The 13,426-nt window shown below is 44.9% G+C and overlaps 1 protein-coding gene across 5 annotated transcripts in view; it reads left to right on the forward strand.

The window, feature by feature from the left end:
- Positions 1 to 12,448, forward strand: part of GATA3 (GATA binding protein 3) — a 29,628-nt gene extending 17,180 nt beyond the window's left edge. For 4 of the 5 annotated variants that reach the window (XM_073801533.1, XM_033852341.2, XM_019933234.3 and 1 more), the window contains exons 4-6: positions 1,193 to 1,338; positions 5,855 to 5,980; positions 10,317 to 12,448. In XM_073801533.1, coding sequence (XP_073657634.1) covers positions 1,193 to 1,338; positions 5,855 to 5,980; positions 10,317 to 10,601 — 557 coding nt within the window. In that variant the 3' untranslated portion in view covers positions 10,602 to 12,448. The remainder of the gene's footprint in view (positions 1 to 1,192; positions 1,339 to 5,854; positions 5,981 to 10,316) is intronic. The other variant, XM_033852342.2, reaches the window with a different exon arrangement.
- The last annotated feature ends 978 nt before the right edge of the window (positions 12,449 to 13,426 follow it).

A 13,426-nucleotide genomic window follows, 5' to 3' on the forward strand; every position in this document is an offset into this window, starting at 1 on the left:
GCGTCCTCGCCAGGAGAACGAGGCCCCCCAGGAGCGGGGCAGGTTCTCCCAGAAACCGTCCTGTCCTTCTTCCTCTCGGGGAAGTTGAGAAGAACTCTGTGAGCAAACTCCCCTCCTCCTAAAATGGTATCTGGAGGGCTTCTCTCCCGGGGCTTTCGCTCTCGAGGTGGGTCCCCGTCACTCTCCAGCCCCGGGAGTGAGTGCTGTTTCAACCCGGCCTGGCCGGTTTTCTGTTGATTTTGTTTGTTTGTTTTTTTTGGAAAAAGAGCGACTGCAGGCAAGTCTTGGTTAATGAGCCACAACCCAAGGGCCTCCCCCCTGCCCTCCCCCCATAAACTGGCCCCTTCTCCTGACTCTGCCCCTCCCAGCGCTTCCCCTCGTTCTGTTTCCCTCCCTCCCCATCTCCAGCTTCCTTGCCTTCCAGATTGCTCTGCGTTTCCCTCCAACCTTCAGACTGGGGTCTCAGTGGCTGGAAAACCACAGAAAACCTTGGGTTTTTTCTAGAGAGTAAAAAAGATGATGGGGGAATGAATGAGTGGACCCTGCTGGGTCTTCATCTATTTCTTGCCAGCCGGGGACATTTTACAGTTTTATTGGAAGTAAAATCTAAGGCCCTCGGTGCTAAAATCAATCAGCCGATTGATCCATCTGTTCATCTGTGGATTATCTGTTTCTCCATCTAGCTATCGATGAATCTCTCCTTTGGCCCCATCGTAATCTTCATTATTTAATCAATCCGCATAGACAGAGCTGGTGACGATAATGGATCATCTTTGTTTTCGTCCGAGGGAAGCGAATGGAATGTTGTGCTTTCGCCATCGACTGGGGCTCAGGGTTTTCTCAGGGAACTGTTTCAAGTTGAAATTCGCCTTCCTCCTTGGCTCTGCCTGACCTTCCCCGTCAAGTCAGGCAGGCCCAGGACGAGGTTCTGCTGCTACTGATTCCTGTGCTGTTTCTTGGGCTGGGAGCTGTGTGTGTGTGTGTCCACGGGGAATGGTTAGGCCATGAAAGTGTCACACAGTAACTCTTTTCAACTCAGGAGCCACCTTCAAGGGAGCTGGGCAAGTTCCCCAAAAGAGGAAAAAAGAGATAGAGAAGAAGTTCTCCATTGAACTTTCATTGCCTAATTCTGCTGACAGCTTTTCTGTGTGTCTTCCTTCCATAAGTGACTTATGTGTGATCTTGTTTTCAGAAGGCAGGGAGTGTGTGAACTGTGGGGCAACGTCCACCCCGCTGTGGCGTCGAGATGGAACAGGGCATTACCTGTGCAACGCCTGTGGGCTCTACCACAAGATGAACGGACAGAACCGGCCCCTCATCAAACCCAAGCGAAGGCTGGTGAGTTGTCCTAGGGAAGCACTGGCCCGACACTCTCCGTTTTGTGTCTTTAAGTTCCTCTCTTCAGGAAGAAGGGCTTCTGCTGGAAATTGGCAGGACGGCTCAAAATCAGCTCGCTTGGGATAGTTTTCTTTTTTCTTCTTTGTTTTCTTTTTTGCAAATTACATATACAGAAAGGGCCCCCCGCCCCCGCCTTTCTCCCCCTCCATGGTTCTTAAGTCACTTATCACATTTTTAAGGATGCTCACTTCTGGGTTATCAAATCTTAAACGTCTTCACTGATAGAATGATTGCTTTCACAGGACCAGGGTGACTGATTTAAGATGCATTGATAGTCACGGTGTCACAGAGGAATTCAGTACGGGGATGGAGTGTCCCAGGTGCCACCCAGAACTTGTTTCTGAAGTCATACAAGTGGGCTCCTAGGAAGTAATTACAGTCTCAGGGTTGCCTTAGTGACACGGATGAGATCTCATGGGCCAGGGCTAATTAACTGAATTTCACAAACAGCGGCCATTGGGCTCAGTGGAGTTTTTCTTCTTCCTTGGTCCGAAGAATTGAGGAATTGCCACAGGTAATTCCTGCGGGGAGAACTGTGCGATTCCTGTCCTGCTTCTTGGTCTCCCCTAGTGTCTGGTCTTATTTTCCCTTTGAACTCCTGCCGGTCGGGTGATAGTTTCCTCTCTCCCCCCTCTTTGTCCCCTTCTTAAACCTCTTGACCCCTAGGAATACTTGAGAAAACCTGGCCCTGGCAAGCATTTATAAGGAAAACTAGCCTGAGAGGTTCATTTGCAAACTTGTCTTTGGAATCTCAGGCCAGATTGAATAGCAAGTGTATGTAACAGACAAATAAAAGCAGGCTTGGCAAATGATAACTGTAACCACAGTCAAGAGATCAAAATGCTTTTTGTGGTGATTCACCAAGTAGAGAGGGGAGGAGGGGAATTTCCCCATGCAAATTAATGGATGAAGCCGCATCCCTCAGATTCTAAGGTGGACCCTTCCCAAATCCTCTGCATTCTTTTTAAAGAATTATTTATCTTCTCCATCCGATGTTAGTGCAAATCAACACCTTTCACATCCTCTTCAGAAGAAGGAAAATCTCTCTAGGGATGGCAGCGCCCACGTGACTTTAATTTTTGGCAATCCTAGGTCTCTAGGCTTTATTCTTTCTGATCTTTGCCCCTTTCTCCAGCTCTCTCAACCTTCCCCCGACTTGTCCCCATGCTCTTTGGTACTTTTTTTTTTCCTTTCTCTCATGTGCAAAGCTAACTTCCTAGGAAAAAGCTGCCGGATATCTGAGCTCTGGAGATAACTCATAAACAACAACTCAGCTTCCCCAACTTAAACATCAAGATGTTTGAACGTATCAGAACAAGACGTGTTTGAAAAAAAAAAAAATGGCTGGAGATGTTAGCACAGAATGAATATGATCGCACCACAAAAGAATGTTCTGAATCACTCAAAACCTGGCCTTATAAAAAAAAAAAAAAAAAAAAAAGAGAAAAAAAAGAAAAGGAAAGGAAAACAAAAGAAAGAAAACTAACAACAAAAAACTTCTTGTTAAAATAAGTCATGGTACCATTATAATTGGACTTTTTTTTTTTTTTAATGTAAAAGTAAAGAAGGAAAAAGAGAGCAGTGAAGTGTCTGACCCCGTAGTTGTCTGGTTGATAAGCAAGAGTACATTTGACATTTTCTTGGGGTTTCTTCTGTCTGGGTAGATTGTACAGGAGGGCTGGACTTGCATTCTACATAATTTTGTCTTCATTCACCTTTCATAAGAAATCTCTAGAACTCTGAGTAATAATTACTTTTAATTCTAGAGTTTCTTCGCCATCACATGTGAAGCTGCCTTCTCTTTCTTACTCATCTCTTCCGGGTGTTTTTTTATTTTTAGTTCCATAGAATTCACATGCTCCAGAGAGATACTCGGGGCCCATTCAGGATATATATACGTATCTTTTTAGCCCTTAGATATATTTGACTTCTGAATATCTAGAACTTTCTTTTTGTTCTTTCCTATATTTCCTGTTCCTCCTTCCCTGCTCTGTCTCTCCAGTTTGCTGCTTTTGCACACTTGCAGACTTGCTGAAGACCACCCCGCCTGCCCGCTCTGTGTAGTCAGCTCTTCCATAGATGCATATCTAACACTGAATGAACTCGTGCAGGAAATAGAAGGGAAGACCCATAGAATTGTTTTCCTAGTGTTGCAAGATTTTCATAAGTCTCACAACTAGCTTGCTTTATTAATGTACTTTGTCTTCTGCTAGTGACCCAAACTGTGACTTTTAGAGGTTCTGTATAAATCCTCATAAAGTCTAAGCCTGTTTGGATTCATGTTACCTTCAATACACTGCAAAGGGCTGCACCATGAGCGTGGTTATTTGGAACTCTTATTTTATCGGTTGGCATTGAGCACTTGTACCATCCCTTCTCAGTTGTTGGGCCGGGAAATCCGGCACTTGCGTAGATATTAGTCTATTATATCCAGGTATTTCTTTTAAAGGGGGAAGACCAGTCCAGGACTATAATAATAATCACATGATCATGTAGTTGTCAAAATCCTTAAGCACCAATTTCATATATCGTTTTCCTCCCAAGAGTACACAAGAGCAATGGTTAAGTCTTAAATTATCACGTTTCATAAAGGCAGGTGGACCAGAGGCATGTGGGATAAGAGACAGCACCCTTGGACTGCGGTGAATTATTTTCCAAATGGACAACTCAAAAGTAGAACCTTCTCAGTTATGAGGGAGAAGAGCTGTTTTTCCTTTCTAGTTCCTCAGGACGCAGAAACTAAGAATTACTAAAAACAAACAAACAAATGAAAAAAGCCACAGCTCTGCTATTTAAACCTGTGGGAAGGGGCAGCATCTCTGTGGAACAATTGAGTAGCTTTGAAAGGAAAGGAATCAGCTTGGTTCATTCAGAATTGCCAGTGGGTTTTCAACATCTGACCTCTTCGGGTGTTTGGCCCAACTTCTTGCTGGATAAAATACTGAGGGAAAAGCACACCCTGATCCCTGTCCTTTCGTTCTGTGCTTTCATAACCATGCCAGAGTTTTCTTGATCACAGATGAAGACCAGATGAATTCTTTTTTTTTTTTTTTGCGGTACGCGGGCCTCTCACTGTTGTGGCCTCTCCCGTTGCGGAGCACAGGCTCCGGACGCGCAGGCTCAGCGGCCATGGCTCACGGGCCCAGCCACTCCGCGGCATGTGGCATCTTCCCAGACCGGGGCACGAACCCATGTCCCCTGCATCGGCAGGCGGACTCTCAACCACTGTGCCACCAGGGAAGCCCACCAGCTGAATTCTTACTCCTTCTCTTGCCTTTGATAATATCTTTGAGTCCCAGGGACCGAAATAATTTTGCAGTTGAAATTTTCTTTTTATGTTGCAAGGGGGTGTGAGGAGATGAGAGATATATGGTTACAAGTGACCCAACCTCATTTCCTTTCAAAAGTTTTTGAGCTTAAGTTTTCTTTTTTAACGTATGGACATAGGAAATAGTCCCCTTCTACATTTAAGTGCGTCGAAAAGTGAAAGAAAAATCTCCCTTTTAAAGGAAATGAGGGCAGTGACACAATCAAATAATGAAAATTCAGCTTGGGGCTGACATCTGACCTGTAACCATTTTGCTCTGTGAACAGCAGATAGGAAGCACCTACTTTCAAGAGGGTGAAATGAAATGAAGTTAGGAGCGGGGCCAGTGTTCCTGGTGGATTGCAAAATTCCTTGTTCCTCTCAGTTTGTCTCACTAACTGAAAGCCACCTGAAGATGGCTGTCACCACGAGTGACCAAATCTGAAAGCGTGGGCCGTGCACAGTTAGGATGCCTGCAAGTTGGCTGAGGTCTTGTTCAGTTAGGATGTCTGGCTTGGTGCTTTCTCCGTGGCCCATCCCGTGGGTGCCAGCCACACGTGCGCAGACGTTCTCTCATTCTGTCAGCACTCTGCCCTCCTTATCATCCAGCGTTTCTTGATTTGGGATCTAGAAAGCGCTTCTGATGCTTGGGTTTGTTCTTCCTTGGCTGTTGCTCTATTGTGATGACCAGTATCCTTGTTGAGAACTGCTTTTCTGGGCAGTTGCTCTTGAAAAAGACCGCCTGTAGGCCTGGCAGAGGAAGCCACTGAGAGCCTGGTACCCAAACGAGTCTGGTTAATTCAAAATTGCTACCCATAAAAATGAAAGATCTGGAAAACTTTGGGGGGAGGGAGGGGGGCTCGTTATGTCGGTGAGGTGATGTCGGCTTTCTCATCCTCCCGAATCCTTCCCCAGGGGACAGCAGGCTGTGTGCTGACCACCGGACTATGGTCTGACCTGCTCCTATGCCAGTGGATTGGCTTCATGTTTCTTCTAGATGCAGGTTTTGGGGATCTTTATTACTTTCATGTGGGCCACTTGCTAGTTTTGATTTCAGTGATAATTTTTTTTGAGTTGGCCTCCGTAGCTCTGCAAACCCATTTAACACTTGTTTTGATTTTTATCCTCCCCTCTCTTCCCGTTCCCCAGTCAGCAGCAAGAAGGGCAGGTACGTCCTGTGCAAACTGTCAAACCACAACCACGACTCTCTGGAGAAGAAATGCCAATGGAGACCCTGTCTGCAATGCCTGCGGGCTGTACTACAAGCTGCACAATGTAAGTGTCCCGGGGACCCGCCCCTCCTCCCGGAATGGCCCCCTTCGCATGAGGCCCAGTGCCCAGCATCCCCCTTCCCTGGTCCCCTTTCTGAGTTTTTTAAAAAAGAATTTTACTGGAGTATAGTTGATTTACCATGTTGTGTTAGTTTCAGGTGTACAGCAAAAGTGGTTCAGTTATACCTATACTATATCTATTCTTTTTCAGATTCTTTATCCATCTAGGTTATTACAGAATACTGAGTAGAGTTCCCTGTGCTCTACAGTAGGTCCTTGTTGGTTATCCATTTGAATCGCCCAATGACAAGGCTCAGAAAAGGCACTGCAATAGGACCCAGTGTAGGAAGGGACTCGGCACAGCGTAGCCTTGCTGAGATTGAAGACTCTGAAGCAGATGACCCAGCCCCTTAGTTTGTATTGGAAACAGTACGCATGGTGGGCCTGGTCTGGGTTTTTAAGGGGAGAAAAATCTTTCTCTTGGAAAAACCAAAGTCACCAGTCATATTTTGATGTTTCCTTGAGTTTTTAAACGTTTTGCAAAAAAAAAAAAAGAGAATGAGCCAGTGAAAAGAGAAAGGTAAATAGGATTGTAATGCACGGCACAGGAGTTCAGGGCGATTCAGTTACTGAGGGGTAAAGAGCCTTGGTGAATTTTAAACGGATTCTCTGAATAAAAGATACGAGATGAGAGATTTCATCTGCTGAGTTTGTCCTCACCAGGGGAACTCTTGCAAAGCAGCCGACGGAGGTTATCCTTACCAGGGAAAAGAATGCTTTTCTCCTTCTAGATCACATTAGCAGAATGATAATTGTCAGTCAGTCACATGGGTTTGGCTGTGTCATTTTTAATCTTTCAATTTGGGGGTCCTCCCATTTTGCAATATGTTTACCTTTAAAAAAATTTTTCAGCTTTTTTTTTTTTTTTTCCCTGCAACAACTCTGGCTGACAGGCCATGACCCTTATGAGGCCAGAAGTTTATGTTGATCCCAGAGAAAGAATTTTGTCTCTGTCTGTCTGTCTCTGTCTGTCTTTCCCTGTCTCTCTCACATCATCTCTCTGGCTCTGTCCGGTTCTCCTGAAGTCTCTTGACCAGTCTGATTTTGGTAATGTCTGGGAGCGAATGGGGAAAGGCGGAGGGCTTTGCTCAGAACCATTCTGACAGTCAACGCATCTTACCAAAAACACCTGGGAATTGGGGAGGAAGCTTTTTTGGTTAGCGTTTTTTTTTTTTTTTTTTTTTTTTTTTTTTTTTGCGGTACGCGGACCTCTCACTGTTGTGGCCTCTCCTGTTGTGGAGCACAGGCTCCGGACACGCAGGCTCAGTGGCCATGGCTCACGGGTCCAGCCGCTCCACGGCATGTGGGATCTTCCCGGACCGGGGCACAAACCTGTCCCCTGCATCGGCAGGCGGACTCTCAACCACTGCGCCACCAGGGAAGCCCTTGGTTAGCGTTTTTGAACCACAGGAGAACTTCCCAGGGTGACCCCAGCAACTAGTCCTTTTGTGCTTCTTGGGAATGAGTTGATTTGATTCCTGGGGACCCCCGTAACACTCACCTCCCTGCCCATATGCCGTCCGCTCTCGAGAGGAGGGGCCCGGCGCTGACGGAACGGGGCTCTTACTACAATCCATCGTTTCTCTCCCACACGTCCTCAGACTGTGGTCTGTGTACATTTATCAGCAATGAAACCCCAGGCCCGTTTTCACTTTGGGGAATTTCCTTACTCACTGCCGTGGAGAGAAGCAGATTTGTGATTAAAATCTGGAAGATTTGGGGCCTTTCAGGTTTATGAGCTACCCAGTGGTTGGTACAGCCGATCAAATGATTTGGGGGTTGTAATGTATGGTTTTGCAAAGAACTTTCATGTTACTTGATTACATTTGAGCCTCAAAGAGTCCCATGATGTAGACAGGGCAGAGATTATTTTGATTTCCCTTTTACTTGAAGAAATGATGACTCAGAGAAGTAAGGAACATGGCTGATGAAGTAGAAGGGCCAGGATGGATTTCTGAATTGCGAAAGGCCTTGCGGGGAGATCAGTAACCTCAGGACTAATAGGGAACAGAGGAGAGTAAGCACCTTCTCATTTTAGAATGTACCAAAGTTCTGTTCAAAGTAATGCATTGTGTGTGTATATATACTTCCTTCCTATTTCCACAGAAGTATAGGAATTATGAGAAATGAACCAGCTATAAATTCCTTTGACTACTCAGCCGCAGTGAGATAGGCTCTCAATTGTGTCCAATCTAAAAAAATATCTGTTTCTGAAGAATACGAATTTCTCATTAAATCAAAGACAGGTCAAGGAACCTTCTTCACTCCTCACTCCCACCCTATTCTAAATTAGCTCCCGACTTCATGGTTGGACCCCAGTGGCTGGGAGATAGAAACGTGCTCATCCTCCAGAGCGGTTCTGCCTTCTCTGGTTTAGTAAGAATTCACAGAAGGAGGCGGATTTGTTGTGTATTTAACAATAAGAGATAATAATCTATTAACATTCTCCTCTTGTTGTGTTTTGTTCTGCCCATCGAGATACCATGCACGACCTAAGTTAGTTCCTGTTTTCTTATCTAGGTGTGTAGATAACTACCTATCTCAGTATCAGTGTTGCGACTAGTTATCTGGCTTTGTGTGTCTATCTGTGTAACTAGATATTATATTTAGATACCTGGCTCTGTATATCTAGATATCAGCGTAAAGAGCCATGTGTCTAGGCAGTATCTTGGGGGAGATTCGATGTGACAGTAGATTCCTATCGCCTCTGTAGGCTGCATCTTTATCTTGACTATGACTTTGAGGAAGGAACCCTGAGATGTTCTTTGGGCAACGACCTTTTAGGTCCTCTGTCGTCACTCACGTGGCCTTCCTGCACAAGGGGGAAGGCAGGTGTCTGTCCCACGGAGTGGTTCTGTACCCCTCTCCAGCTCAGGCCCAGCTCAGGCCCAGGAAGCTGTGGGTTTGCTGCTACCAGTAGTGTTGTCGGAGCCTGGCCTTCTTGGCTGCTAGATTCTTTCTTCCTTAACTATCCCTTTCTAGCCTTTGGAGCAAACAGGCAGGTCCTAGAGCCATGAAATCTTCTCTTCCTCCACCCTTGAGGACCCTGGAGGAAGGAGTTGTTTGTTTCCCAAGCAGTCAGGAGTGACTGAGACCCTGACCTTCCCTCTCTTGAGTCCCTTTGCCCATTTCCCCAGAAACACGGCCAGATGTGTGGTTGGTTTGCTCTACGGGGCAGATGGCCGCTATTGAGGTCAATCTGATTCTGACTCCTCGTGGGGAATGACCTCAGTTTGCTTTGTCAAGTCCCCTCTCTTGATTCTTCTCCCCACCCCCCTAAAACAAATGTGTATTCAAAACAAAACACATGAGGCTTATCAGAAAGAGAGCGATGGTCTGCTGCCCCGGGGACGGGACGGAAGACTAGCGCTTGCCTCTGTCTCTTTACTCAACTTCAGGCCTGGTCTTTGAGTTTTAGGAGGAGAGTGCTTTCAGGCTAGCACAGGGCTTTGTACCCCGTAAGTGGATATTAAATTCTCGTGGATTGGTTGTTTCGCTGTTTGTCTAGTAAGAAGTGGATAGTCAGGACCAGGTAGAAATTGCAACTTTCAGTCATCACCGTGGCTGTGACGTGGGCAAGAGCTTATGTTTCGGAAAGACACTTTGTATTAAATTATGACCCCAGAACTTACACATTTCAGGGGAAGATTTTACAGCACCTCTTGTTTAGAGAAGTTCGTCAGAAGAGAGACAACCAGACATGACTTTGAAGAGGGAAGCGGTCCTAGCTTCTCAAGGCAGAGACAGACACTTAAGATCGATTGCCTTGCACAGTCCTAACACAGATTTTGGACCAGTAGACAAGATATTATTTCCCCCCTTGAAAACCCCTCCATTGCCTCCATGCTCATGAAGTAGTCTAAGGTCATTCTAATGGAAGAAGACAAGTTATTATTATATTTCAGTTAGCAGAGAAATACAACCATCTTGGGTGGGTCTCTAGAATATGTCCTTGGAGACAGAAAGTTCCCTGAGGCAAACTTTCCCCCAAATGATTGGTGCAGATGAATGTAATGAATAAGCCCTGCTTGGAACAACTTACCTATGGCCTCTGGGTTTCTGAAATTGATAGAGGCTGACAGACCCCCGCCGCAGAAGCCTAGCCTGCAGGACTCTGGGTCCCTGGGAAGGAGGCAGGAAGGTGGGGAGGAAGGGGCCTCCTGAAAGCAGATCCCCGATATGGGGCAGTCAGAGGAACCCGGGTTGGGGTGTGAAAGTCTGCACTATTTCAGAGCCAGCCAAATAAAGTAAAAAAAAAAAAAAAATTGATCTCTGTTTAGATTAACAGACCCCTGACTATGAAGAAGGAAGGCATCCAGACCAGAAACCGAAAAATGTCTAGCAAATCCAAAAAGTGCAAAAAGGTGCACGACACGCTGGAGGACTTCCCCAAGAGCAGCTCGTTCAACCCCGCCGCCCTCTCCAGACACATGTCTTCCCTCAGTCACATCTCACCCTTCAGCCACTCCAGCCACATGCTGACCACGCCCACGCCGATGCACCCGCCCTCCAGCCTCTCCTTCGGACCTCACCACCCTTCCAGTATGGTCACCGCCATGGGTTAGGGTCCCTGCTCGATGCTCAAAGATCTCCAGGCGAGAGTCCCTCCAGCCCCTTCTACGTGCATTTTTGCAGGAGCAGTATCATGAAACCGAAACCCGATGGATCTATATGTTTTTGCAGGCAGAAAGCAACACGATGTTTGCCACTTGGACAGAGGAGCCCGCTGTGGTGTCTGTGTTCTCACTCCCTGAATCTGGATACCATTTGTGAATAAGCCATTCAGACTCATATTCCCTATTGAACAGGGTCTCTCTAGTGCTGTGAAAAAAAAAAAAATCGCTAAACATTGCATATAACTTATATTGTAAGAAATACTGTACATTGGAAGAAGAAGACTTTATTGCCTCTGTCAGGAAGGCACGAAGGACGCCATGCATTTTAAGGACGATGGAAGAAAATAAAGTGTGGAAATTAAGAAGAAACTAGTTCTGATATCCAAATGGACAAACTACCAGTTTTGTTTCCTTTTCCTGGTCACAGTTTGATGCATTAAAAGAAAAAAAAAAAAAAAAGGAAAAAAAAAAAGAAAAATGTTGTAGGCGAATCATTCGTTCAAAGCTGTGGGCCTCTGCGTAGGAAATTCTATCACTCCGGGCAACGCGTTACACTCCCAGATTGCCATGGAGGGTTCAGTTAGACTTTCCTAGGCCTCCATGCTTTGTGAACAAGTCCCTGTAATTGTCGTTTGTATGTATAATTCAAAGCACCAAAGTAAGAGAAGTTGTAGATTTATTTCATCATATTATACAGACTGAATGGTTGTACAAATTTATTTCCTGCTAGTGTTAAGAACTGCTTTTTTTGTGTGTGTGTGTTTCCGTTTTAATATTTTCCTTCTCTCTCAATTTTTGGTTGAATAAACTAGATGACGTTCAGTTGACCTAAGGCGGTTGTGCTCCACAGGGCTGATTTTGTTTTTCCTTTTTGTTCCTCAATGATATTTATTAAATAGCTTCTAAGGGTACAAGAGCATCTGTCCTTTGTCACTTCTCCTGCAGCCTGTGCTATGAGGGTAGCAGTGTATGAGCTACCCGCGTGCATGTCAGCGGCTCGGGCCCGACAGCCCGGGTTCTGAGAGCAACCGGGCTAATGTTAGCACCTGTTGTGTTCTGTGTTAGTGATCACTGCCTTTCATGCAGTCTGTTGGAATAATAATATAAAAAGATAATAAGTTAAAAGATTTAAAAACAACCACATAACATGGTATCAAGAGTGGCGGCCAAGCTCTTCTAAAATCTGGTAGCTCTAGCTAATTGAAGCAAAAGGAGTTGAAACAAAACAAAACAAAATAACAAAGCCCAAAGTTGTTCAGTTATTCACTAGGAGATAAGGCAAACCCCAGATAGTCAACATCAGTTCATTTGGGAAACTGGGGATCTTTGGGGCTTATGGGATGCAGCCCAGAGGAAGGCATGCCCAGGCTGGAGTAGGTTCTGTGGTCCTCTCTGAGCTGCCGTTCCCTCCTCCTTGTCTAGCCTCAAGGAGACGATCTTCTAGCAGGAGAAACAGGAAGATTTCCTCGTTGGGAAATCTCGGCGGATTCTCGGGCGGATTTGCAGTTGCTGGATCTCTGCAAGATGGAAAGGAGCTGGGCTTCACGTCTGTTTTGCTTTTCTACTGTTGAATTGAATAACATCACAGTGAAGGGTTGATTGGAATGTTTGCGAAACATGAAATAACCATTTTGTAACCTACGCTGTATAGTTTCCTTTTACTCTGTTGACAGAATGTGTAACGCTGGCACACATCTGAAAAATCTCTGTTAATCGCCTCTCTGCTTTCTTAGCAAATATTTCAAGCCTAAAGCTCAATGTTGAAATAAAGAAGTAGAGGATTACTGAGATGCAAATGAAGATCTGACTGGCTCCTAATTCGGATGCGGTTTCTGGTTACTTGTGAAACACCCAAGGCAGTGGTCGTCTGTTGCCATCTTAAACTTGGGCGCTGTTACTGGAGAGTTCCAATGTTTCAGGATTTGCCACTTTTTTCCTTCATACAGATTTGAGTGAATGCCCTTTCACCTTAAGAACAGGAGTTCAAATTCTTGACATTCTTGGGGGTAGGAGAAGGGCGGGCAGGGGTGGGGGGCACACGTAGCAAAATCCCAAACTCAACACTCCAGCTACATTTTGTTTTAGGTGCTATAGCGATAGTGGTACGTTTGATCCTATTCCTGCCTCAGACAAATGCCATTTTATCATTCTGTACGTGGATTTTACATTCTAAGATATTTTTGGAGGATGACGCAAAAGATTTTAAAACAACTATGTAACTATTCTCCAGTTTCTCCTTTCGAATGTTATCATATGTTTTCATGGCTTCAATAGTTTTGTTCTTTCTTTTTTTCTTCACTTAAAAGAAAAAAGACACACTAGAACAGCCACAGGAGAGAGGGTTTCCTCTAGAAAAACAACAAGATTGTAGATCTAAAATGCTGCTCCAATATTCTTGAGTAAATTGTACGCCTGATTAATTTTCCATCTCTTCTGCCTCGCTTTTGAAATAGCTGCACTTAGCACATCCATGGGAATATATGTGAAGATTTGGAATATTTCTTAAAAACATTTTAAAAGCCAACATAATAGAAAAAAAACAAACTACATAGCTGTTGAACAGTTTTGCCATTTATGGACGTTCGTGATGTAAAAATTCTGAATGAAAACACTTCTTTCATTGATGCAACACATAATACCTTTGAGGATCTAGGTTGAAGTCCATTTAAAAACTTTTTTTTTTTTAATTAAAAAAAAGCAGATTAGGAAATAGAGAAACCAAGGTTCCAGTGTCTCAGTCTGGTGACATTTACAGGTTATTCCCCTTTGAAAAA

This window comes from Tursiops truncatus, chromosome 2, assembly GCF_011762595.2.
Source record: "Tursiops truncatus isolate mTurTru1 chromosome 2, mTurTru1.mat.Y, whole genome shotgun sequence".
Lineage (NCBI taxonomy): Eukaryota > Metazoa > Chordata > Mammalia > Artiodactyla > Delphinidae > Tursiops > Tursiops truncatus.